General features: G+C 41.8%; 1 protein-coding gene across 4 annotated transcripts in view; it reads right to left on the reverse strand.

The window, feature by feature from the left end:
• The window catches only part of LOC135505734 (Golgi resident protein GCP60-like), a 34,925-nt gene extending 11,436 nt beyond the window's left edge, over positions 1–23,489 (reverse strand). For all 4 annotated transcript variants that reach the window (XM_064924814.1, XM_064924813.1, XM_064924812.1 and 1 more), the window contains exon 1: positions 23,203–23,489. In XM_064924814.1, the coding sequence (XP_064780886.1) occupies positions 23,203–23,452 (250 nt within the window). In that variant the 5' untranslated portion in view covers positions 23,453–23,489. The remainder of the gene's footprint in view (positions 1–23,202) is intronic.
• Positions 23,490–25,279: the final 1,790 nt, after the last annotated feature.

Consider the following 25,279-nt stretch of genomic DNA (forward strand, 5'->3'; position numbering starts at 1 on the left):
GCCTCTTTAGTATCCCAAGTTTTCATAACTGTGACCTTAATTGCCTACCATATGTAAGTTGTTAGTGTCTTGACCAAGCACGGGAAACAGTGTTTAAACACTTTATAATAAAGATCTGAAACATTATTTGGATTTATACGAATTATCTTTGAAAGACAGGGTCCTGAAAAAGGGACGTTTATTTGATTTTTTGCTGAGTTTACTATCTATGTTATCAAAATCAATGTTTATTTGGCATATGCACAGGATACAGTGGGGGTGTATATAAAGGGAATATGATGTTAGGAATTTTTTGTTCATACAAGTACTTGAGTATAGTTAAGAAATGTATTAATTCTCTCTCAAAACAGTGCGTATGTTCACATTACAATATACTAATATTCCATCAATATTACGTTATCAAAATCAATGTTTATTTTTCAGCATATGCATAGGATACAGTGGTGTGTATACAGTGTATAACATTCTGTACCATTACCAACCAGGCAAGAACATCAGTGCAAGGGGCTTGGTAGGAAACTTTTGTTGATACAGAATGGCAGCCATTAAGCTCGTTACAATGATTTAACCTTTTCCTGGTGAAACTGAAATGTATATACAATTACATTGCGTTAGAATCAATACTATGAAAACTTGGAAAGGCCATTGACACTTGCGCTAATAATTTCAGTGATGTGATTTCTCTCACATCAGCATTAACACTGCTGTAGTAACAGATCCACGGATGAATGGTACTACTTAATGCATGACAAAAGACTTGACTCATGTAAAAATCCACAGTTAAAGTCGGAACTTTACATACACCTTAACCAAATACATTTAAACTCAGTTTCACAATTCAATCCTAGTCAAAATTCCCTGTCTTAGGTCAGTTAGGATCACCACTTTATTTTAAGAAAGTGAAACATCTGAATAATATTAGAGAGAATGATTTATCACATCACATTCCCAGTGGGTCAGAAGTTTACATACACTCAACTAGTATTTGGTAGCATTGCATTTAAATTGTTTAACTTGGGTAAAATATTTTGGGTAGCCTTCCACAAGCTTTCCCGATAAGTTGGGTGCATTTTGGCCCATTCCTCCTGACAGAGCTGGAGTAAGTTTCAGGTTCGTAGGCCTTTTTGCTCCCACATGCCTTTTCAGTTCTGCTCACACATTTTCTATAGGATTAAGTTCAGGGCTTTGTGATGACCACTCCAATACCTTGACTTTGTTGTTCTTAAGCCATGTCGTCACAACTCTGGAAGTATGCTTGGGGTCATTGTCCATTTGGAAGACCCATTTGCGACCAAGCTTCAACTTCCTCACTGATTTCTTGAGATGTTGCTTCAACATAGCCACATAATTGTCCTTCCTCATGATGCCATCTATTTTGTTTAGTGCCTCATGATGCTGCCACCCCCGTGCATCACAGTTGGGATGGTGTTCTTTGGTTTGCAAGCATCCCCCTTTTTCCTCCAAACATAACGATGGTCATTATGGCCAAACGGTTCTATTTTTGTTTCATCAGACCAGAGGTCATTTCTCTCAAAATTACAATCTTTGTCCCCATGTGCAGTTGCAAACGGTAGTCTGGCTTTTTTATGGCAGTTTTGGAGCAGTGGCTTCTTCCTTGCTGAGCGGCCTTTCAGGTTACGTCGATATAGGACTTGTTTTACTTTTGTACCCGTTTCCTCCAGCATCTTAACAAGGGCCTTTGCTGTTGTTCTGGGAATGATTTGCACTTTTCGGACCAAGGTATGTTCATCTCTAGGAGACAGAATGCGTCTCCTTCCTGATCGGTATAACGGCTGCATGGTCCCATGGTTGTTTATACTTGCGTACTATTGTTTGTACAGATGAACGTGGTACCTTCTGGCGTTTGTAAATTGCTCCCAAGGATGAACCAGAATTGTGGAGGTCCACAAAAAAAAATTCTGGGGTCTTGGCTGATTTCTTTAGATTTTCCCATGATATCAGGCAAAGAGGCACAGAGTTTGAACGTAGGCTTTGAAATACATCCACAGGAACAACTCCAATTATTTCAACTGATGTCAATTAGCCTATCAGAAGCTGCCTAAGGCATGACATAATTTTCTGGAATTGTCCAAGCTGTTTAAAGGCACAGTTAACTTTGTGCATGTAAAACTTCTGACCCACTGGAATCGTGATACAGAGAATTGTAAGTGAAATAATCTGTCTGTAAACAATTGTTAGAAAAATTACTTGTGTCATGCACAAAGTAGATGTCCTAACAGACTTGCCAAAACTATAGTTTGTTTACAAAAAATTTGTGGAGTGGTTGAAAAACGAGTTATAATGAGTCCAACCTAAGTGTATGTAAACTTCAGACTTCAACTGTAATTCACAATTAAACATTACAAGTAAAAGTGACTCTTCCACCCAAAATTGGGACAATTACATGACAACTGAACACTTGTAGAACTTAAATAAACACACACATACAAGGCAGGACATACAGTTCATATGAAAAGTATTAAGACCCCTTGACTTTCTCCACATCATTACGTTACAGCCTTATTCTAAAACGGATTAAATAAATACAAATCCTCAATCTACACACAATACCCCTTAACGACAAAGCGAAAATAGGTTTGTAGTAATATTTACATTTTTTTTGACAAAAATACCTAATTTCTATAAATTTGGATTCTGGGTAAACTTTGAACATTGCTATACTGGAGACACGATAGATCAGAAGTAATACTGTAGTATCTGAGGGATGATAGAGAATGGTTGTTATATCAGAAGTTAATGGTTATCTGTAGGAGTCAGATGGCTTTGGAATGTGTAGGGGAGACAGGCGGAGATCTTAGAACCAAAGGAGAGGGGGGAATGTATAACATTTACATTATGTCAGGCTGTGTTATTGTTAGACATCAGAGATTCTATGGGAGAAGAGAGAGTCTGGTATAAATAACCATGACAGCCTTGAGTTGGGGAGGAGTGAGAACATTGGGGTAAAGGTCAGGTTAGATGAGTTAGAACAGATATCACTAAGGTTCTGTCTAGTAACAGAGATGCATTGGGTGTTCAGTTGTGGAGGAGACAGCCTCGGAGAAAGGGGTTGTGTGCTTGTGTGAAATGTCATTTTTTTAAATCCAGCTGTATCGACCCTTTGGATAGAATTAAACTTGGTTAAGCTTCTCTATTGTCCGTCAGTTATTTACTCTGAAAATTAGAACCTAACAATAAGTATTCAGAATCTTTGCTATGAGACTCGAAATTGAGCTCAGGTACATATTGTTTCCATTGATCATCCTTGAGATGTTTCTAAAACTTGATTGAATTCCACCTGTGGTAAATTCAATTGATTGGCCATGATTTGGAAAGGCACACACCTGTCTATATAAGGTCCCTCAGTTGACAGTGCATGTCAGAGCAAAAACAAAGCCAGAAGGTCGAAGGAATTGTCTGGAGAGCATAGATGAGGCACAGATCTGGGAAGGGTACCAAAACATTTCTGCAGCACTGAACGTCCAAGAACACAGTGGCCTCCAATCTTAAATGGAAGAAGTTTGGAACCACCAAGACTCTTCCTAGAGCTGTCCGCCCGGCCACACTGAGCAATCGGGGGAGAAGGGCCTTGGTCAGGGATGTGACGAAGAAGCCGATTGTTCATCTGTGGAAATGGGACAACCTTCCAGAAGAACAACTCTCTCTGCAACACTCCACCAATCAGGCTTTTATGGTAGAGTGGCCAGATGGAATCCACTCCTCAGTAAAAGGCACATGACAGTCCGCTTGGAGTTTGTAAAAGGCACCTTTTGGTCTGATGAAACCAAGATTGAACTCTTTGGTCTGAATGACAAGCGTCACGCCTGGAGGAAACCTGCACCATCCCTACGGTGAAGCATGGTGGTTGCAGCATTATGCTGTGGGGATATTTTTCAGCAGAAGAGACTGGGAAACTAGTCAGGATTGAAGGAACAAGGAACAGAGCAAAATACAGAGAGATCATTGATGAAATCCTGCTCCAGAGGGCTCAGGACATTAGACTGGGGCGATGGTTCACCTTCCAACAGGACAGAGACCCTAAGCACACAGCCAAGACAACACAGGAGTGGTTTCAGGACAAGTCTCTGAGTGGCCCAGACAGAGCCCGGACTTGAACCAGATCGAACATCTCTGGAGACCTGAAAATAGCTGTGCAGAAACACTCCCCATCCAACCTGACAGACCTTGAAAGGTGCTACAGAGAAGAATGTGAGAAAAACTCCCCAAATACAGGTGTGCCAAGCTTGCCAAAGACTCAAGGCTAGAATCTCTACCAAATGTGCTTCAACAAAGTAATGAGTAAAGGGTCTGAATTCTTATGTATTTGCAAACTTTTCTAAATACTTGTTTGATTTGTCATTATGGGGTATTGTGTGTAGACTGACGAGGTGGGGGAAAACAATTTAATCAATTTTAGAATAAGGCTATAATGTAACAAAATGTGGTACAAGTCAAGGAGTCTGAACACTTTCTGAATGCACGAGCTATCAGCACTCAGGTAAAAAGCCTACATGGTGCCACAGCCTTTCGTGAGGCCAGTACCAACCACACACAGCAGTTTGGAATGACGACCCTTTTGCCAGGTCCTACACCTCCAGACCACAAACCTATGTGCTGCTCCTGGTTCCCACCTTTCAACACCTACTAGATCATCAGAGCAGGTAAGACCGCATTGCATCCGAACGGGCCTGCTACAGAGGTTACATTTTCAATGGCTTACGTGCATTTTATCATTCTATCTTGTGAATTGAAATGAGACCAAGTTGATTTGGTTGGTTTCTGTACCAGATAGAACGCCACATGGATACTTTTGATGGTGATGCATGTAGTGTAGCTGAAGGGTTAGGATGTTCGTCATCATCTATGGTTGACTTGGTTTCTTCCATCCAACAGGTCCAAACTATCCTGCGCATTATAGGTTGACATTGGGAAAACACATTTTTACGTCAATATTAGACGGTACAATGCAATGTCATTTCTTCTATACATCAGACTGCATCCTACGCATATACCAAAAAAAAGGTGATTTTGATCACATAATATTTATGGAACATGAGTACATTATAGCGAGAACACACACACCATTTATGAATTCAACCACTTCTTCAATGCTGTCCAGGATTGTGAATCACCATCAATGCTGTGTTGACATTACCACCAAATAAGTCTGTCACAACAATGTCCTTTACATACAGTGCACTCGGAAAGTACTCAGGCCCCTTGATTTTGTTACATCACAGCATTATTCAAAAATGGATTAAATCATTTCCCCTCCTCATTCTACACAAAATACCCCATAATGCAAAAGCAGAAATCGGTTTATCAATTTTGGCAAATACATAAGTATTCAGACCCTTTACTCGGTACTTTGCCGAAGCACTTTTGGCAGCGATTACAGCCTTGAGTGTTCTTGGGCATGACGCTACGAGCATTGCTGCACAGCTATTTTCAGGTCTCTCCAGAGATGTTCGATTGGATTCAAGTATGGTCTCTGGCTGGGTCACTCAAGGACATTCAGAGACTTGTCGCGAAGCCACAGCATGATGCTGCCACCACTATGGTTCACTGTAGGGATGGTGCCAGGTTTCCTCTAGACGTGACACTTGGCATTCAGGTCAAAGAATTCAATCTTGGTTTCATCAGACCAGAGAATCTTGTTTCTAAATGGTCTTAAAGTCCTTTAGGTGTCTTTTGGCAAACTCCAAGTGGGCTGTCATGTGCCTTTTACTGAGGATTGGCTTCCGACTGACCACTCTACCATAAAGGCCTGATTGGTGGAGTGCTGCAGAGATGGTTGTTCATCTGGAAGTTTCTCCCATCACAGAGGAACTCTGGAGCTCTAACAGAGTGACTATCGGCTTCTCGGTCACATCCCTGACCAAGGCCCTTCCTCGATTGCTCAGTTTGGCTGGGCGGCCAGCTCTAGGTAGTCTTGGTGGTTCCAAACTTCTTCCAATGAAGAATGATGGAGGCCACTGTGCTCTTGGACTTTCAATGCTGCCAACATTTTTTGGTACCCATCACCAAATCTGTCCGACACAATCTTGTCTCGGAGCTCTATGGATAATTCCGGCAACCTCATGGCTTGGTTTTTGCTAGGAAATGCATTGCCAACTGTGGGACCGTATATAGACAGGTGTTTGCATTTCAAATTAATGTCCAATGAATTGAAATTTAGCACAGACAATCAAGTTGTAGAAAAATCTCAAGGATGATCAACGGAAACAGGATGCACCTGAGCTCAATTTCTAGTCTCATAGCAAAGGGTCTGAATACTTAAGTAAATAAGGCATCTTTTTTTATTCTGAATAAATTATGGGGTAGTGATAAAAAAAACTAATGAATCCATTTTAGAATAAGGCTGTAACATAACAAAATGTGGAAAAAGTAAAGGGGTCGGAATACACTGTACATAGAATGTGGCGACGTGCTATAACCATGTAAGATGTGTCATGCTAATGTACCATCCTAAGACTTCATTAACCCATAATTCCACCAGTGTCAGATGAGCAGATGAGCCATTGTTTACTTTACTGGCCATGATGGATATTCATTCAGTTGGGTTACTCTGGGTAAGAATCAATGCTGTATATAGGCAGGGAATGTGCTGAACAGGCAAACAAACTATTTTGGTCAATAACCAACAAAATAATTGAGTCACAAAGCATAAAAGATATTGCATACATTTCTTACCTCTTTCAGTGTTAGAGTTTTCACAACCACAACTTGTTGTCTCAGGTTCCCTCGAAATCAGACCGTGTTCACCAGTATCTCCCTGGGAAATACATGTTCGTGTGATGTTACTGTACCAAATTTTAAAGCTAGATACTTTTTTGGGAATTGGTCCGGTGCTGGAAATGCTGTCGACCACCTAGCTAGCATGATCATCTACACACGAAACACTATCATGTCAACAATCGGCACACCTAGCTTCAGCTAGCTAGCGTTAGCTAGTTGAAATAAAGGCATTGAGCATCTTTTGGGGTTTATGCAGTGTAGCTACATGATGCTATTGTTAGATTCCTTTGAGTACAAAACAGTCTGAATACCAAATATGTTAGCTACACTGAGGTTAGCAGCTAACATAACTAGCAGGCTAAACACGCAACCCAACACTTACCTAATGTTGCCAGTCCATGAGAACGGGGGCCATGTCAGTCACTCTTCCAATTGTTAAAATTAATTCCAATGTTTATCCAGTTTATGGATTGGTCATGAGCAGTCTCACTTCTTCCCATTTGGAATCAAGTTGATTCTGATCCAAGAACAGAGAATGATGCTTGTTGACTTCTTCTGCTCTTTTTGTTTCTGGCGGCTGAAGCGTTAGGTTGCTAGTGACTTTCATTTCCTCTCCAGCTCTGGGGGAGCAGGGTCATTTGAGTAGGCAGGATTAGCGCAAAGACACACCTAGCCCAGAAGGCCAGCCCAAGGAGGCTCAGTACTCAACCCCCTTGTTTTCGTTCAAAGTGAAAACACTACAAGAAGTGGGGTGGAACAGGGTCACCCACAACCTGCAGATTTCTGCTTTAAAAGGTGTATATCGGAAGCGATGGTAATGGCATTGGCTCAAATGTATTTCCATGCTTATCCATTGGCTATGAAATGTGTATGTGGTCTACATTCAATGGCCCTTCAAAGGAAGCAGGAACTTTCTTTTGATGTGAAGCCAAGTGCATTTAATTATGAAGATTGGAAGGCAGTCAGCCTACAATTAAGCAGTAAAAGTCAAGTCACTAAGGCACAGAAGGATCTCCAAAGGCTGACCTCTGGAAACTACACACTGCTTGTCGATGGGCTGAAAAACTGTCCGTGTCTCGAATCTGGCTTGCATACCACTTATTTAAAAGGTTGTTCTATTTGAGATCACTTTTTGACCGCAGCCCTTTTTGATTTGAACGAAATTTTCCATATATACACTTTTTAAATTTGTTAAATGCAACAATTTAAAATATTTTGCTGAGTTACAGCTCAAATTAAGAAATCAGTCAATTGAAATAAATTCATTAGGCCCTAATCTACGGATTTCCCATGACTGGGCAGGTGCGCAGCCATGGGTTGGCATAGACCCACAGACTTGGGAGCCAGGCCGACCCACTTGGGAGACAGCCCAGCCAATCAGAATGAGTTTTTTCCCCACAAAAAGGGCTTTATTACAGACAGAAATACAACTCCGCACCACCCCTCCGGCCATCCTGCAGGTGAAGAAGCCAGATGGAGGTTCTGGGCTGGCATGGTTATACGTGGTCTGCGGTTGTGAGACTGGTTGGACATATTGCCAAATTGTCTAAAAAGAGGTTGGTGGCTTATGGTAGAGAAATTAACATTCAATTCTGTGGCAACAACTCTGGTGGACATTCGTGCAGTCAGCATGCCGATTGCATGCTCTGTGGCATTGTTTGCTTCTTGATATGCCACACCTGTCAGGTGGCAGGGATGTAAACAATTTTGTGCACAAAATGTTTGTGCGTATGGAACATTTGAGAACTTAAAGTGAAATGTTATTGGTCACATACACATATTTAGCAGATGTTATCGCGGGTGTAGCGAAATGCTTCTGTTCCTAGCTCCAAAAGTGCAGTAGTAACAATTCACAACAATACACATGAATCTAAAAGTAAAAGAAAGGAATAAATATATAAATATAAAGGATGAGCAATGTCTGAGTGGCATACCTCCAACAGTCATATTTAGGATATAATTTACAAATAAAAAAAATAAAAAAATATATATATAAAATTTATTTTTTTACAAATATGTTTTTTTTTTGGATCAATTCGTATATTTGAGTTCAACCACAATATTTGTTGTATTATTTGTTCTGTATTTTCTGGTGGATTAAATTGAAATTGAAAACAACTTCATGGCTTGTTTTAAAAATATCAATAGTAAGCAGATGATTTCCTTTTCAAATAACTGAAAGTGAGGGTGTAATCTGAAAAGCGAAAAAGGTCTTTCTTGAACATAGGGTGAGACATTCTTACTAATTTGCTAGAGAACCAGTTTGGATTTAAGTATAACTTTTGTATTACTGAAGCCTTTAGTGAGAGGTCTAATGCTTTAATATTTAATAATTTCTGCCCTCCAAATTCATATTCATTATATACAAAAGGCCTGTTTAACATTGTCTGGCTTGCTGTTCCAAATCAAATAGAATATTTATTTATCATATCATTTAAAACACATTTTCTAGGTGTAGGCAAGACCATAAGCAAATAGGTATACAGGGATGACTAAAGAGCTAATCATGGGGATTTAAAAAACAAACAGGTATTTGCCTTTTCATGGAAGCAAGATCTTACCTATTTTTGCTAACTTCCTATTCAAATTTGTCAGAGTGAGAATTTCTTTCAGGATATGTTCACTGAGAATACTATAATAGTCTGGTGGTGATGTGGATAATGTAAAAGTTGTAAACTCAGCAAAAAAAGAAACATCCTTTTTAGGACTGTCTTTCAAAGAATCTGTAAAAAACCAAAAAAAACTCACTTCTCTTCATTATAAAGGGATTAAACACTATTTCCCATGCTTGTTCAATCAACAATAAACAATTAATGAACATGCACCTGTGGAAAGGTTGTTAAGACACTAACAGCTTACAGACAGTAGGCAATTAAGGTCACAGTTATGAAAACTTGGGACACTAAAAAGGCCTTTCTACTGACTCTGAAAAACACCAAAAGAAAGATGACCAGGGTCCCTGCTCTTCTGCGTGAACACGCCTTAGGCATGCTGCAAGGAGGCATGAGGACTGCAGATGTGGCCAGGGCAATAAATGGTCATTTCCGTCCTGTGAGACACCTAAGACAGCGCTACAGTGAGACAGGACGGACAGCAGACCATCCTCGCAGTGGCAGACCACGTGTAACAACATCACACCTGCGGGACAAGTACAGGATGGAAACAACTGCCTGAGTTACACCAGGAACGCACAATCCATCCATCAGTGCTCAGACTCTCAGCCTATTGCGGACAGAGGCTGAACTGAGGTCTTGTAGGCCTTTTGTAAGGCAGGTGCTCACCAAACATCACTGGCAACAACGTCACCTATGGGCACAAACACACCGTCGCTGGACCAGACAGGACTGGCAAAAAGTGCTCTTCACTGACGAGTCGCGGTTGTGTCTCACCAGGGGTGATGGTCGCATTCGCGTTTATCGCAGAAGGATTGAGCGTTACACCGAGGCCTGTACTCTGGAGCGGGATTGATTTGGAGGTGGAGGGTCCGTCATGTTCTGGGGCGCTGTGTCACAGCATCATCGGACTGAGCTTGTTGTCATTGCAGGCAATCTTAACACTGTGCATTACAGGGAAAACATCCTCCTCCCTCATGTGGCATCCTTCATGCAGACTCATCCTGACATGACCCTCCAGCATGACAATGCCACCAGTCATACTGCTTGTTCTGTGCGTGATTTCCTGCAAGACAGGAAGGTTAGCCCGGAGCTCAATTCCATTGAGCACGTCTGGGATCCGTTGGATCGGAGGGTGAGGGCTAGGTCCATCCCCCCCAGGAATGTCCAGGAACCTGCAGGTGCCTTGGTGGAAGAGTGGGGTAACATCTCACAGCAAGAACTGGCAAATCTGGTGCAGTCCATGAGGAGGAGACGCACTGCAGTACTTAATGCAGCTGGTGGCCACACCGAATACTGACTACAATTATTTTCTTGCTGAGTTTATTTGTTAGTGATCCACTACATAATATAGTACACGTATCATAATTTGGTTGTAATCCAGATGTTAGAAAAATTCTTGATCCTGAGGCTGTGGACTTAGTGTATGTAAACTTCTGACCCACTGGAATTGTGATACAGTGAACGATAAGTGAAATAATCAGTAAACAATTGTTGGAAAAATTGCTTGCGTCATGCACAAAGTAGATGTGTTTTAATGACTCATACCTAAGTGTATGTAAACTTCAGACTTCAACTGTATATCTCACTAGGTCATGATATTTAAGCCTCCAAATATCCACAATTTACAGATGCACTGCTAAAAGGATTTCCAATACACTCACTTCAATTTGCTTTAAATATATGTACACACACGTATGTATATATGGATCTTCATTGCCATCATTAACAATTAATATGCGTAATAATGTGCAAAGGATTGTTACCTATAACCTGGATTGCCATTACATTGCATTTTTGTCAAGCAATTATTCTACCAAAGAATAATTGTGATTCATCCTATAATTGTCCCCAACATCCTTACACCCCTTGCAACAAATGTAGGATACACACACACAAAACCCCTTTGACCCAGAATCAACCATAAGCTCGGATGCTCAACAGTTGTTACATCCCAGAGCCCAACTCAAGAAAGGACCTGATTTATGAATGCATATACAGTTACAGCTGTTTGAGAAAGCATGCAAGATTGAGCAAAAATTGGCACAAATTTGAGATTTGATTAACCAATGTCAAGTCCTAGGTAGAGATCAGATCCACCCCATTCCCCTGAAACACATACACTGGTCCCCCTTGTGACCATTTTCACAAGCATCTCTGTGCAGTCAGACCTTTGATGATTTTGTGCCACCAGGGCCACAATAATATGCCCCCTCTCTGATTGTCCGAGTGCGACCCCCCCCCCACCACGGGTTACTGCAGCCAGTGTTGCCAGCACTGCCACTACCTGGGTGGGGGTACCCCACCGGCTAGGTACAAGGTCGTCAAGGCTCTCATTAGCAGCTTTGAGAATTTCCTTGTATATTATGCTCTCCATTAGGGGGCTCTGGATTTGGAGGAACAACCCTGCCAAGCAAGCTCAGAGTCTTGAGGGGACGGTGCTGCTCTAGTCCGTCTCTGACCACATGTATCTTTCTGTTTAGGCTACATATAGGCAGCTCACAAAACAGATAAGGACTTTGCATTAGTGTCGTTCAGATGGGTGTCTAGGGTATAGGGTTGTGGACCGTTCCGTCATGATAGGGACAATAAAAACACGTGTATCCCTCATCTGCACAAAATTGAACGCGTTCTCTCAACCCCTGCTCATAGACACACATTGGTTCTGGGATATGCAACCATTTCCTTACTCACTTAATGGAACACTTTCCCACTTTTCCAAGTGTTGCATTATATTGTAATAAATTGCAGGCCACACTACTTACCTAGAGTTTTCAGCTATACTTTTCATCACTGTTTATTTACCACCACAGACAGATGCTGGCACTAAGATTGCTTATTTCCTTATACAGCTGACTGAGTACAAACTCGAAATCACTCCCCAGACGCAGCGCTCCTAGTGGCCGGAGACTTTAATGCAGGGAAACTTATCAGTTCAACCTAATTTCTAGTAACATGTTAAATGTGCAACCAGAAGAAAAAAAAATCTAGATCACCTGTACTACACACAGAGACTCGTACAAAGCTCTCCCTCGTCCTCCATTTGGTAAATCCGACCACAACTCTATCCTCCTGATTCCTGCTTACAAGCTAAACTTAAAGCAGGAAGCACCAGTGACTCGTTCTACAAAAAAAGTGGTCAGATGAAGCAGAAGCTAAACTACAGGACTGTTTTGCTATCACAGACTGCAACATGTTCTTCTAACGGCATTGAGTAATACACCACATCAGTCACTGGCATTAACAATAAGTGTATCGAGGACTTGCCCCACAGTGACTGTACGTACATACCCCAACTAGAAGCCATGGAATACAGGCATCATTAGCACTGAGCTAAAGGGTAGAGCTGCCGCTTTCAAGGTGCGGGACTCTAACCCGGAAGCTTCTAAGAAGTCCTGCTATGCCCTGCGACGAACCGTCAAACAGGCAAAGCATCAATAGTTTCTCCATTGCACTCCACACTGCCCTTTCCCACCTGGACAAAAGGAACACCTATGTGAGAATGCTATTCATTGACTAAAGCTTAGCATTCAACACCATAGCACCGTCAAAGCTCATCAGTAAGCTAAGGATCCTGGGACTGAACACCTCCCTCTGCAACTGGATCCTGGACTTCCTGACGGGTCACCCCCAGGTGGTGAGGGTAGGTAGCAACACATCTGTCACGCTGATCTTCAACTGGAGCCCCCCCAGGGGTGCATGCTCAGTCCCTCCTGTACTCCCTGTTCACCCACGACTGTATAACCAGGCATGACTCCAACACCATCATTAAGTTTGCAGACGACAACAGTAAGTTTGATCACTGACAACGATGGGACAGCCTATAGGGAGGAGGTCAGAGACCTGGTCGGATGGTGCCAGAATAACAACCTATCCCTCAACGTCACCAAGACTAAGGAGATGATTGTGGACTACAGGAAAAGGAGGACCGAGCACGCCCCCATTCTCATCGACGGGGCTGTAGTGGAGCAGGTTGAGAGCGTCACGTTCCTTGGTGTTGACATCACCAACAAATTAGAATGGTCCAAACACACCAAGTCATTTGTGAAGAGGGCACAACAAAGCCTATTCCCCCTCAGGAGACTGAAAAGATTTGGCATTGGTCTGGAGATCCTCAAAAGGTTCTACAGCTGCAACATGGAGCATGACTGGTTGCATTACTGCCTGGTAGGGCAAATGCTCAACCTTTACACAAGGCAGTGTCAGAGGAAGGCCCTAAAAATTGTCAAAGACCCCAGCCACCCCAGTCATAGACTGTTCTCTCCACCGGAGTAGAGAGAAGAGAGAACCGGTACTGGAATGCCAAATCTAGGACAAAAAGGCTTCTCAACAGTTTTTACCCCCAAGCCATAAGACTCCTGAACAGGTAATCAAATGCCTCCCCCCCAACCAACCCCTCTTCTACACTGCTGCTACTCTGTTTATCATATATGCATAGTCACTTTGACCACACATTCATGTACATACTACCTCAATTGGCCTGACCAACCAGTGCTCCCGCACATTACATTGGCTAACCGTGTTATCTGCATTGTTTCCCGCCACCCACTTTTTACGCTACTGCGCTATTACACTCTGTTCATCATATAGGCATAGTCACTTTAACCATATCTTCATGTACATACTACCTCAATCAGCCGGACTAACCGGTGTCTGTATGGAGCCTCGCTACTTTTATACCCTTGCTACTGTTATTTCACTGTTGTTGTTGTTTTTTCTTTACTTACTGTTCACCTTAAACCTTTTTTGCACTATTGGTTAGAACCTGTAAGTAAGCATTTCGCTGTAACGTTGGATCCTTCCGTCCCACCTGCCCATAAGACGTTAATTAACATACAAGTATGTTATCTGCAAATATGAATAAAACATTTAAATTACGAGCCGAGTTGGTTTAACCTCAGAAAAAGACAAGGCGTCCATGATTGAGACTAGAGGTTGACCGATTAATCGGAATGGCCAATTAATTCGGGCCGATTTCAAGTTTTCATAACAATCGTAAATCGGTATTTTTGGGCGCCGATTTTTTTTTTTTTATACCTTTAATTTAACTAATCATTTCAGCACACATTCTTATTTTCAATGACGGCCTAGGAACGGTGGGTTAACGGTCTCATTCGGGGGCAGAACGACAGATTTTCATCTTGTCAGCTCGGGGGAACCAATCTTGCAACTTTACAGTTAACTCATCCAACGAAATAACGACCTGCCTCTCATTGCACTCCACAAGGAGACTGCCCGTTACGCGAATGCAGTAAGCCAAGGTAAGTTGCTAGCTAGCATTAAACTTATCTTATAAAAAACAATCAATCATAATACCTAGTTAACTACACAGTTGATGATATTACTAGATATTATCTAGCGTGTCCTGCGTTGCATATAATCTGACTGAGCATACAAGCATACAAGTATCTAAGTATCTGACTGAGCAGTGGTAGGCAGAAGCATAAACATTCATTCAAACAGTTCTTTCGTGCGTTTTGCCAGCAGCTCTTTGTTGTGCGTCAAGCATTGCACTGTTTATGACTTCAATGTTTATGACTACAAATAGATTTTAAAAAATTGGCCAATTAAATAGGTATCGGCATTTTTGGTCCTCCAATAATCGTTATCGGCGTTGAAAAATCATAATCGGTGGACCTCTAATTGAGACCATGATTGCCTCAGAATGGGTGGGCTGGACATGGCGAGGGATGAGTTTAGATTGGTCTGCCATGTAGCATGCTTCTGTCTATAGCGTGAGCTGTTCAGTATGTGTAGGTTACACTTTCTAACATCTTTTTTTTTAAAGATATCACATAGTAGAACTGCAGAAGTGTTGCTCTCCACTTTCTGGAGGACCGAGTTTTGAAAATCAGTGGAATGCACGGTGGAATTAGAGTATGATAGCTAAGGAGATGGAGAGAACTCTGGTATTTTATTGCAAATATGCAGACGGAGTCATAAAGAGAACACACAGCAGGCTGTTGTATAAAACACCGTTTCCAGATTAATCTAACTAAGGCAACCATGACAGAGGAGAAGCCTTCATCCACGTATACGGGCAAGAGTCTACTGTTGGCTAACTCCATTTCGTACAAATTCGCGCAACCGTGGCATTCAAACGAGGCTTCAATGAAAAGTAATGGGACTGTATCGACTGTTGGCATTAAATATAGTTAATCATCAGTTACACTAGAGACATGAGGGGTGCCATAGTCTAGGGTTTACACCAGAAGTTAATGGTTATCTGTAGGAGGAATGTACATGGTGGACGCAATTAAGCTTGGAATGTACAGAGTGAAGGAAACATAATCATGTGGCAGGCACCTATAAGGATGGAGAGCTGTGGAGTAGTGAGGAAGGGGGTAGAGGTCAGGTCATCTTATGAAAGAACAGCTTGTAGACGTATCACTTAACTTCCTGCCTAGTTACAAAGATGTCATTTTTATATATGTATGAGAGAGATCACGAGAGGGATTAATTATACACACACTACCACTGGTGGAAATATGCCTGCCTGTGTCTTATGCAGCTGTGTGACCCAATGGGTAAATAAACTTGGTTTAAGCTTTACTAAATTGTCCATTACATTTTATGAGATTAATTTAGAACCTAACAGCATCAATCTGGGGTGTGAACTACATTTCTATTCAAGTGTTGATTGACATGGTAATGGCCCGATAGTATTGGAGAAAAGTTACATTTTTAAACAGACCCCTCTGACGCTGTACGTTAAATTGTGACGTGTCATGCCGTAACGTACAGCACCCATAACGCAATTAATTCTGTGTCGTACAGCCTCTCTCCACCAGGTGTAGAGCTTCTCTCGCAGATTAAAAGCAAGGGACAGGGTAAGTGGGATACCTCGTCAACCTGATTCAAATTCGAACACAAACCTTCAAATAGGTATGTAATGATAGATTATATAAACTCTTTATAGAGTTCTAGAGGTGATGTTGGACAGATCCTGTGAAAAAAAAGCAGTTTCCCCACACAGCCTTTCCCTATCACGCAGTGTTTCGCTTCCCCACACACCATTTTTAAAAACACTTGACGGAGCTCATTGCCTTCTTCAATCATGCAGAGACAGGCAGCATGCAGGTCTCATCAAAAGTGGATTGTATGCTGCTGCTCGGCTCACAAAAGTGCTTTAGTTAACTATAGCTAGACATATTCAGATATTACACGTTACTAAATTGTCAGAAAATAGTTTATTTCAATTAAAGCGTACTGTTAGCTAGCTAGCTAACGTTAGCTGGCTGGCTCGCTAACATTACGTGTATGATTTGTGTAGTAATTTTATTCATATCTCAGAGCCATTCGCATGGCTAGTTATAGCCTAATGTTCGCTAGCTAACATTGAACCTGGTTGGTTAGCTACCTGCAGATTCATGCAGGGTGGTAATATTATGAGTTGGGATTATGGTTTATGTTTAGCTAGCTAACTACATGTCTAACCACTATGCAAGTAACCATTTCATTACAATGTTAATGAGGTCACTGCGACACCTGTCGATAGACGTAGCTGGTAAATTCACTCTGGCCATCTACTCCGATTTCAGATCACTCATCTATAACTACAAATTTACGAATGCTCAATACCCGTTGAATATGCCGGTGTCAGTAAACGTTGGCCAAAAAGTGTAATTAAAATTGTTGCCAGCAGCACAGTTGCCTTCAAGGATCCGGATGACATAAAAACAGCCTAACCAGCTCTGCGAGGACAAGTAAAATGGTCAGAATGAGCTATACCCTCATTTCTGTCAAGAAGTAGCTAGCAAGCTAGCCAACGTCAGCAAGTTTGCTTAGGTACTTGACTGCTGTTAGGTCAGAACGCTCAGATCAACCCTACTCATCGGCCAGAGCGCTCAGTGTGCGCTCCGAGAGAATAGCTCTGAATTTACGAACGGACAATCTGACCATGCTCAGTTTACAAAAGCCCAGAGCTCACTCTGGCACTCCAGATTGAATTTACGAACACACCCGTAGTATAAACCAGCCATTATTCTTGAAATCTTTGGTTGTTTAGTACATGGCCTCACAAACCTTAAAGAGCTGGGTGGGGCTTAAGTTTAAGAGGGTGAGAACAATGCTGAATGGTGTAGACAAAGAAAAGCTCTCCAGTGGGTGTACCAAAACATTCAAGGGTCATTTTCTTCAAAGTGCGGTTAAAAGTTTATCAAACATCAAAGCAGAATTACTTTCTCATTGTTCCTTAACTGTAGAGTATGATAATAGAATTTTCTAGCTCTGAGTCTACATTTATCCTATGTAAAAAAAACCATTTCAAATGTTCCTACATTAGACCGAATCGAGCAGGTCAGTTTGTATACACCATATTCCCAGTCACCTTGCCGTGGTTAAATGTGGTGGTTGGAGCTTTCAGTTTTACGCAAAATCCGCAATCAATCGATCCACGATTTTTGGTTTGGGTAGGTTAACAGTCACAGTGCAGACATCTCCTATACACTTCCTGATGAAGTACGTCACCGTGTCCGTGTATGTGTCAATGTTATTCTCAGAGAAAACCCGGAAAAATATCCCAGTACGCGTGATCAAAACAATCTTGAAGCATGGATTCTGACGGGTCAGACCAGCATTGAATCGACCTTAGCACGGGCACTTCCTGTTTGAGTTTCTGCAGAATGGAGTCGTGATCTGATTTGCCAAAGGCAGGACGGGGGAGGGCCTTGTAGCCATCCCGGGAGGGAGAGTAACAACGGTAGAGTGTTTGTATAAAAATATACCTTTCCCCATCTGTGGCATCTTGGAGCAGCTTCTGGGATAAGTTCAATTGCCCTGGGGGGGTAAGAATAAAGGATCGAACTCGGGAAAGTTGTATTTCTGGTCATAATGCTGGTAAATTACCACCACACTGATATCCAAAAGTTATTTCCGGGTGTATGTAAATAACACAAAACGTTATGGGCTATTTGAATGCATTCAGTTGTACAATTTACTAGGTATCCCCCTTTCCCAAATGTAATAAATTACACACAAAATACTGCAAAGTTGCTTAGGAGCTAAAAGCAGAGCTGCCATGTCTATTGGTGCCATCTTATTGAATTTCAGCTCGTGAAACATGGGACTAGAACTTCACATGGAGCATTAATATTTTTGTTGGTAGAAGTTACTTTTTGAATCATGAATGACAAAAACATTCAGGACATAGAGATGCTCAAAGTTGAGCCATTTTGCATACTTCATATCATATATATATATTTTTTAAATTTAACTAGGCAAGTCAGTTAAGAACAAATTCTTATTTACAATGACGGCCTACCCTGGATTAGACATCCAAGCTATCACTGGAAAAGGCTAAAAGGCTAGGCCCCTTTTTTCTATATTTCCGCCTGAATGACGTGCCCAAAGTAAACTGCCTGTTGCTCAGGCCCTGAAGCCAGGATATGCATATAATTGGTACCATTGGAAAGAAAACACTGAAGTTTGTAGAAATGTTAAAATAATGTAGGAGAATAACAATAGATATGGTAGGAGAAAACCCAACCAGAATTTATTTTTTGAGAGACCATCCTCTTAAAATGGCCAGTCTAAGGGCACACTGAAAAGATCTCCCTGGATGCAATTCCTATGGCTTCCACAGGGTGTCAGCAGTCTAGGTTCAAGGTTTCAGGCTTGTAACTTTAAAAACGAATAAGAAATATGCGTTTTAGTACAGGGACAGTCTTGGAAATTCATATTTGCGCGCCATGAAGACAGGACTCACCTGCTAAAATCGGTTTCCTATTGAACATACTTATTTCCGTAAGAAATATTATAGTTTGATTACATTTTAGGGTATCTAAGGAGTAAATAGAAATTTATTTTGACTTGTTGAAACAAAGTTCAGGGGTATATTTTTGGATTCCTTTCTCTGCATGTTGAAAGAGTGGATTACTCAAATCGATGGCAACAGTTACAGACTTTTTGGGATATAAAAAAGTTTTTTTATTTAACAAAACTACATATTATAGCTGGGACCCTTTGGATGACAAATCTGAGGAAGACTCAAAAAGTGAATATTATAACGCCAATTGAGAATTTATGAAACCTGTGCTGGTGAAAAAATATTTTGTGGGGCACCGTCCTCAAACAATCACATGGCATGTTTGATGTAATAACTACTGTAAAATCAGACAGTGCAGTTAGATTAAAGGTTTAGCTTGATATCATTTAAAAGCTTGCAAAAAAGGTGCCAAAACGTTCTCAATGGGATTAAGTTCTGGGAATTTTCCTGGCCATGGACCCAAAATATGTTTTGTTCCCCAAGCCACTTAGTTATCACTTTTGCCTTGTGGCAAGGTGCTCCATCATGCTGGAAAAGGCATTGTTCGTCACCAAACTGTTCCTGGATGGTTGGGAGAAGTTGCTCTCGGAGGATATGTTGGTACCATTCTTTATTCATGGCTGTGTTTTAGGCGAAATTGTGAGTGAGCCCACTCTCTTGGCTGAGAAGCAACCCCACACATGAATGGTCTCAGGATGCTTTACTGTTGGCATGACACAGGATTGATGGTAGCGCTCACCTTGTCTTCTCCGATCAAGCTTTATTCCGGATGCCCCAAACAATCGGAAAGGGGATTCATCAGAGAAAAGGATTTTATCCCAGACCTTTTTACAGAATATCAGTCTGTCCCTGACATGTTCCTGGAGAGAAGTGGCTTCTTTGCTGCCCTTCTTGACACCAGGCCATCCTCAAAGTATTCGCCTCACTGTGCATGCAGATGCACTCACACCTGCCTGCTGCCATTCCTGAGTAAGCTCTGTACTGGTGGTGCCCCGATCCCGCAGCTGAATCAACTTTAGGAGACGGTCCTGGCGCTTGCTGGCCTTTCTTGGGCGCACTGAAGCCTTCTTCACAACAATTGTGCCACTCTCCTTGAAGTTCTTGATGATCTGAGAAATGGTTGATTTAGGTGCAATCTTACTGGCAGCAATATCCTTGCCTGTGAAGCCCTTTTTGTGCAAAGCAATGATGACAGAACGTGTTTCCTTGCAGGTAACCATGTTTGACAGAGGAAGAACAATGATTACAAGCACCACCCCCTCCTTTTGAAGCTTCCAGTCTGTTATTTGAACTCAATCAGCATGACAGAGTGATGCTGTCCTAGTCAACACTCACACCTGTGTTAACGAGAGAATCATGTGGCAGGGCTGAAATGCAGTGGAAATGTTTTGGGGGGATTCAATTCATTTGCATGGCAAAGAGGGACTTTGCAATTAATTGCAATTCATCTGATCACTCTTCATAACACTGTGGAGTATATGAAAATTACCATCATACAAACTGAGGCCGCAGACTTGGTGAAAATGAGTGTCATTCTCAACTTTTGGCCACGACTGTACAAGTCAGTTCGTCAAATTTCTGCCCTGCTAGAGCTGCCCCGGGTCAACTGTAAGTGCTATTATTGTGATGTGGAAACGTCTAAGCGCAACAACAGCTCAGCTGTGAAGTGGTAAGCCACACAAGCTCACAGAACGGGACCACCGAGTGCTGAAGCGCTTAGACAATTTTTAAGGGCTATTGTCAGTTGCAATACTCACTACCGTATTCCAAATTGCCTCTGGAAGCAGCGTCAGCACAAGAACTGTTCAAAGGGAGCTTTGTGAAATGGGTTTCCATGGCCGAGCAGCAGCATACAATCCTAAAATCACCATGCACAATGCCAAGTGTAGGCTGGAATGATGTAAAGCTCACCGCCATACTCTGGATCATTGGAAACATGCTCTCCTGAGCAATGAATCACACTTCACCTTCTGGCAGTCTGACGAACAAATCTGAGTTTGGCGGATGGCAGGACAACGCTACCTGCCCCAATGCATAGTGCCAACTGTAAAGTTTAGTGGAGGAGGAATAATGGTCTGGGTCTGTTTTTCATGGTTCATGCTAGGTGGCCCCTTAGTTCCAGTGAAGGGAAATCTTAATGCAACAGCATTCAATGACACTTGACGATTTTGTGCTTCAAACTTTTTGGAAAGTCCCTTTCCTGTTTCAGCATGACAATGCCCCCGTGCACAAAGCAAAATTCACCGTAAAAATGGTTTGTCGAGATCGGTGTGGAAGAAATTGACTGACCTGCACAGTCCTGACCCCCACATTGAACACCTTTGGGATGAATTGTAATGCTGACTGCGAGCCAGACCTAATTGCCCAACATCAGTGCTGGACCTCACTATTGCTCGTGGCTGAATGGAAAGAAAGTCCCAGCAGCAATGTTCCGACATCTAGTGGAAAGCATTCCCATACAATTGGAAGCTGTTATAGCAGCAAAGGGCGACCAACTCCATATTAATGCCCATGATTTTATGCCCATGAAATTAGATGTTCGACGAGCAGGTGTTCACATGCTTTGTCAGTCTGAAAGAAGTCACCGTAAAAAAGACGGAAGGCTCTACAAGCCAGAATGTTGAATAAAATAATATTTGAGATTACTTTACTGGTTGTCCTTGCCGTTGGTCCTTTTGCCGGAATGTGGAGATCAAATGTCCACAGTAAAGTAATGTTTATTCGACTTCTTGAGGTGCCAGTATATTCTATCGCTTGTATCTCGTAACGCATTTCAAGAGATGTACAATATGTAAACAGCCGAAAGTAAACAAACATTGTCGACCGAAGGAGGTTACATCGCAATAAGCTGCTAGTGCTTGTTAAATGTGCCAGCCGATTGCGTGGGATAATGTTCTGTCTGTTTTTTTTACATTTCTTAAGGACTAAAATAACTCCAAATAAAATGTAAATCAATCTCAGCCATTATTGACATATCGTGCAAGTCGCGAGCGCATTGCATCGGTATTGAAAACACAAACCGGAAATAGAAAACCGATATAGAGACCATTGTACTGAAAGTCTGGTTACTAACACTACTTTGTGGATACTTTGTCTCAGATTACCTCCTACATAAAGGACAAAAACTGCAGACAACAGGAAAAGTATGTTCAAATGAAGCTAATTCAACATTCTGCCTTAATGGGACTGTTCACTGAAAGTGAGCCTACAGGTTAGATAAGAGAGAAGAGTCTTCCAATCTCGGATTCGTAGAGGCTATGGATAAAGGTGAATTGGCTCTGGACGCCAAAACAGCCAAATACTCCATCTAAAATGTATCGGTTGTCAATTGCGGTATTGTTCTAGAAACATAAATACCTCTAGTTTCATATATGCAAAATACACACTGTACAGTTAACACAGTTGCAGCGAACCTTATTTTTCAGTAACACGTTTGTGGCGTCCATCTTCCGTTTATACAGGTGTTATGAGATGCAGATCGCTAATTAGCACAGGTAGTCGACTGTAAACACCACAGTAACATGGAGATATGGTAGTGGGGCTCGTAACAAAACTCCCCCATACATACAGAACACCCTTCGTCCAATGTGTAATGGAACCGAGACATGATCATGGGTTAGTGGAAGGGGTGTGCCTGCCACATAGCAGTCAAACTAGTAACTGGATTCTCATTCACTAGACTCTAGAGATTGACAGCTAGCTAGCTACGTGGAGGATCCACATGACCATATAGACACATTTACATGTCAAGTTAACTGTCTCCTCATCTTTAATCTGGACTATAAACATTACAGTTAGCCTTTTATTCTTGCGTCGTCTGAACAACAAGAGACACCATCCAGAAATCATGCAGGTACATTTGGAATTCAGAGATTCTGATGGATGAAAAAGCTTCAATTTGCTTCATGTTGTCAGTTAGCCAAGCATCATTAGCAAGTGGCTAGCTAGCTAACGTTGAGTTAAATGTTAGCTAGTGCACCGCAATAAAACAATGAACACAGGGATGAAAAGCTGTCTAACGTTACCTAGTCAAATCGTGAATAAAGGCTATTATACATTTTATTATCAAATACGAATATAAAATACCTTTGAAGAATTTCAAGGCTAGTCTGTATAGCTCCAGCAATCCAAAGCCCCATTTCCTCTCTATCGTGGTTTTGGAAGACTCGCCTTCTTCCCTATCGTCGGTGGCGCTCTGGTCCCCGGTATCATGGTCAGGTTCAGCGACTTGCTCGCCTTCGGGGTCGGGGCTGAGGGTGAGGCCGTCGATGGAGACTTCGAGCCGGCTGGAACTGCCATTGTTGAGGTCGGCGCTCTGAACCTCTGTCGCCATCATGCAGAATGTCAGCTGCCTGAAGCGGCCACGTACCTACTTCCGTTTTTAGCGGAAGTTCCGGTAGATACTGTTACAAGATGTAAATAATGACGTACCCAGACAGGACCTAATGCTGCATTCACAACAACTGGGAAATCGGAACTCAGAAATCACAGACTACAGAACATTCAAAGCAACTGGGAACCCGAAAAAAAATCCTTCCTGAAGATCACTGATGTCGTGATTTGACCTGTTATTTATTTTTTTACTTCCCAATTGACATGAAAGCACCATAAGCAACAGGGCACATGGGGTTGGGAGAACATTGGCCAGTTTCTCTGAGTCAGGTGAAGAAGAAAGCAGAAACTGAGGTTGTGTTTGAAACTGCTAGTGAGTCAGGTGAAGATGATGCTGAGGTTTGAGAAAGTCTTGCAGGTAAAAGTACAGATAGGATTCCTTAGTTTCAATGTTAGAGAATTTGTCGCATTTGCATTGCAGAATTTTAAATGCCAAAGAATGGGACATGTAGCTGCTCTGTGTAAAAATTATTGTTGTCTATCAACAATGACACGCCACCGGGGTCTAATAACTTGGATGGAAATTTACTGAGGATAATAGGGGACGATATTGCCACTCCTATTTGCCATCTCTTCAATTTAAGCCTCCTAGAAAGTGTGTGCTCTCAGGATTGGAACGAAGAACAAATCATTCCACTTCCTAAGAATAGTAAGGCCCCCTTTACTGTTTCTAACAGCCAACTAATCACCCTGTTACCAAAAAAATTGTGTTTGACCAGATACAATGCTATTTTACAGTAAACAAATTGGAAACCGACTTTCAGCACGTTTATAGGGAAGGACATTCAACAAGCACAACATTTACATAAATGACAGATGATTGGCTGAGAGAAATTGATGATAAAAATATATTTTTTGAGTAAAGCCAGTGTGTCTATGTATGTGGATGACTCAACACTATACACGTCAGCTACTACAGCGACTGAAATGACCACAACACTTAACAAAGAGCTGCAGTTAGTCTCAGAGTGGGTTGCAAGGAATAAGTTAGTCCTAAATATTTCTAAAACTAAAAGCATTGTATTTGGGACAAATAATTCACTAAACCCTAAACCTCTACTAAATATTGTAATAATTCATGTGGAAATTGAGCAAGTTGAGGTCATGGTCAAACCATATTGATACAACAGTAGCAAAGATGGGGAGAAGTCTGTCCATAATACCTTATTAACAGAACTATCAACAAGGCATGTCCCTAGTTTTGTTGCACCCAGACTATTGTTCAGTCGTGTGGTCAGGTGCCACAAAGAGTGACTTAGGAAAATTGCAATTGGCTCAGAACAGGGCAGCACGACTTGCCCTTAGATGTACACAGAGAGCTAACATTAATAATATTCATGTCAATCTCTCCTGGCTCCAAGTGGAGGAGAGATTGACTTCATCACTATTTGTATTTGTGAGATGTATTGACATGTTCAAAGCACTGAGCTGTCTGTTTAAACGACCAGCACACAGCTCAGACACCCATGCATACCCAACAAGACATGCCACCAGAGGTCTTTTCACAGTCCCTAAATCCAGAAGAGACTATGGGAGACGCACAGTACTACGTAGAGCCATGAGTACATGGAACTCTATTCCACATCATGTCACTAATGCAAGCAGTAGAATCAGAATTAAAAAAACATAAAAATACATCTTATGGTACAGCTGGAGACTGTGAAGCAACACAAACATAGGCACAGGCACAGACACAAGCACAAGCATACAAACACACACGGTAACATACACACTATACACACACATACAGATGGATTTGGTGTTGTAGATA

The sequence above is a fragment of the Oncorhynchus masou genome, chromosome 19 (genome assembly GCF_036934945.1).
Source record: "Oncorhynchus masou masou isolate Uvic2021 chromosome 19, UVic_Omas_1.1, whole genome shotgun sequence".
NCBI classification, from domain to species: domain Eukaryota; kingdom Metazoa; phylum Chordata; class Actinopteri; order Salmoniformes; family Salmonidae; genus Oncorhynchus; species Oncorhynchus masou.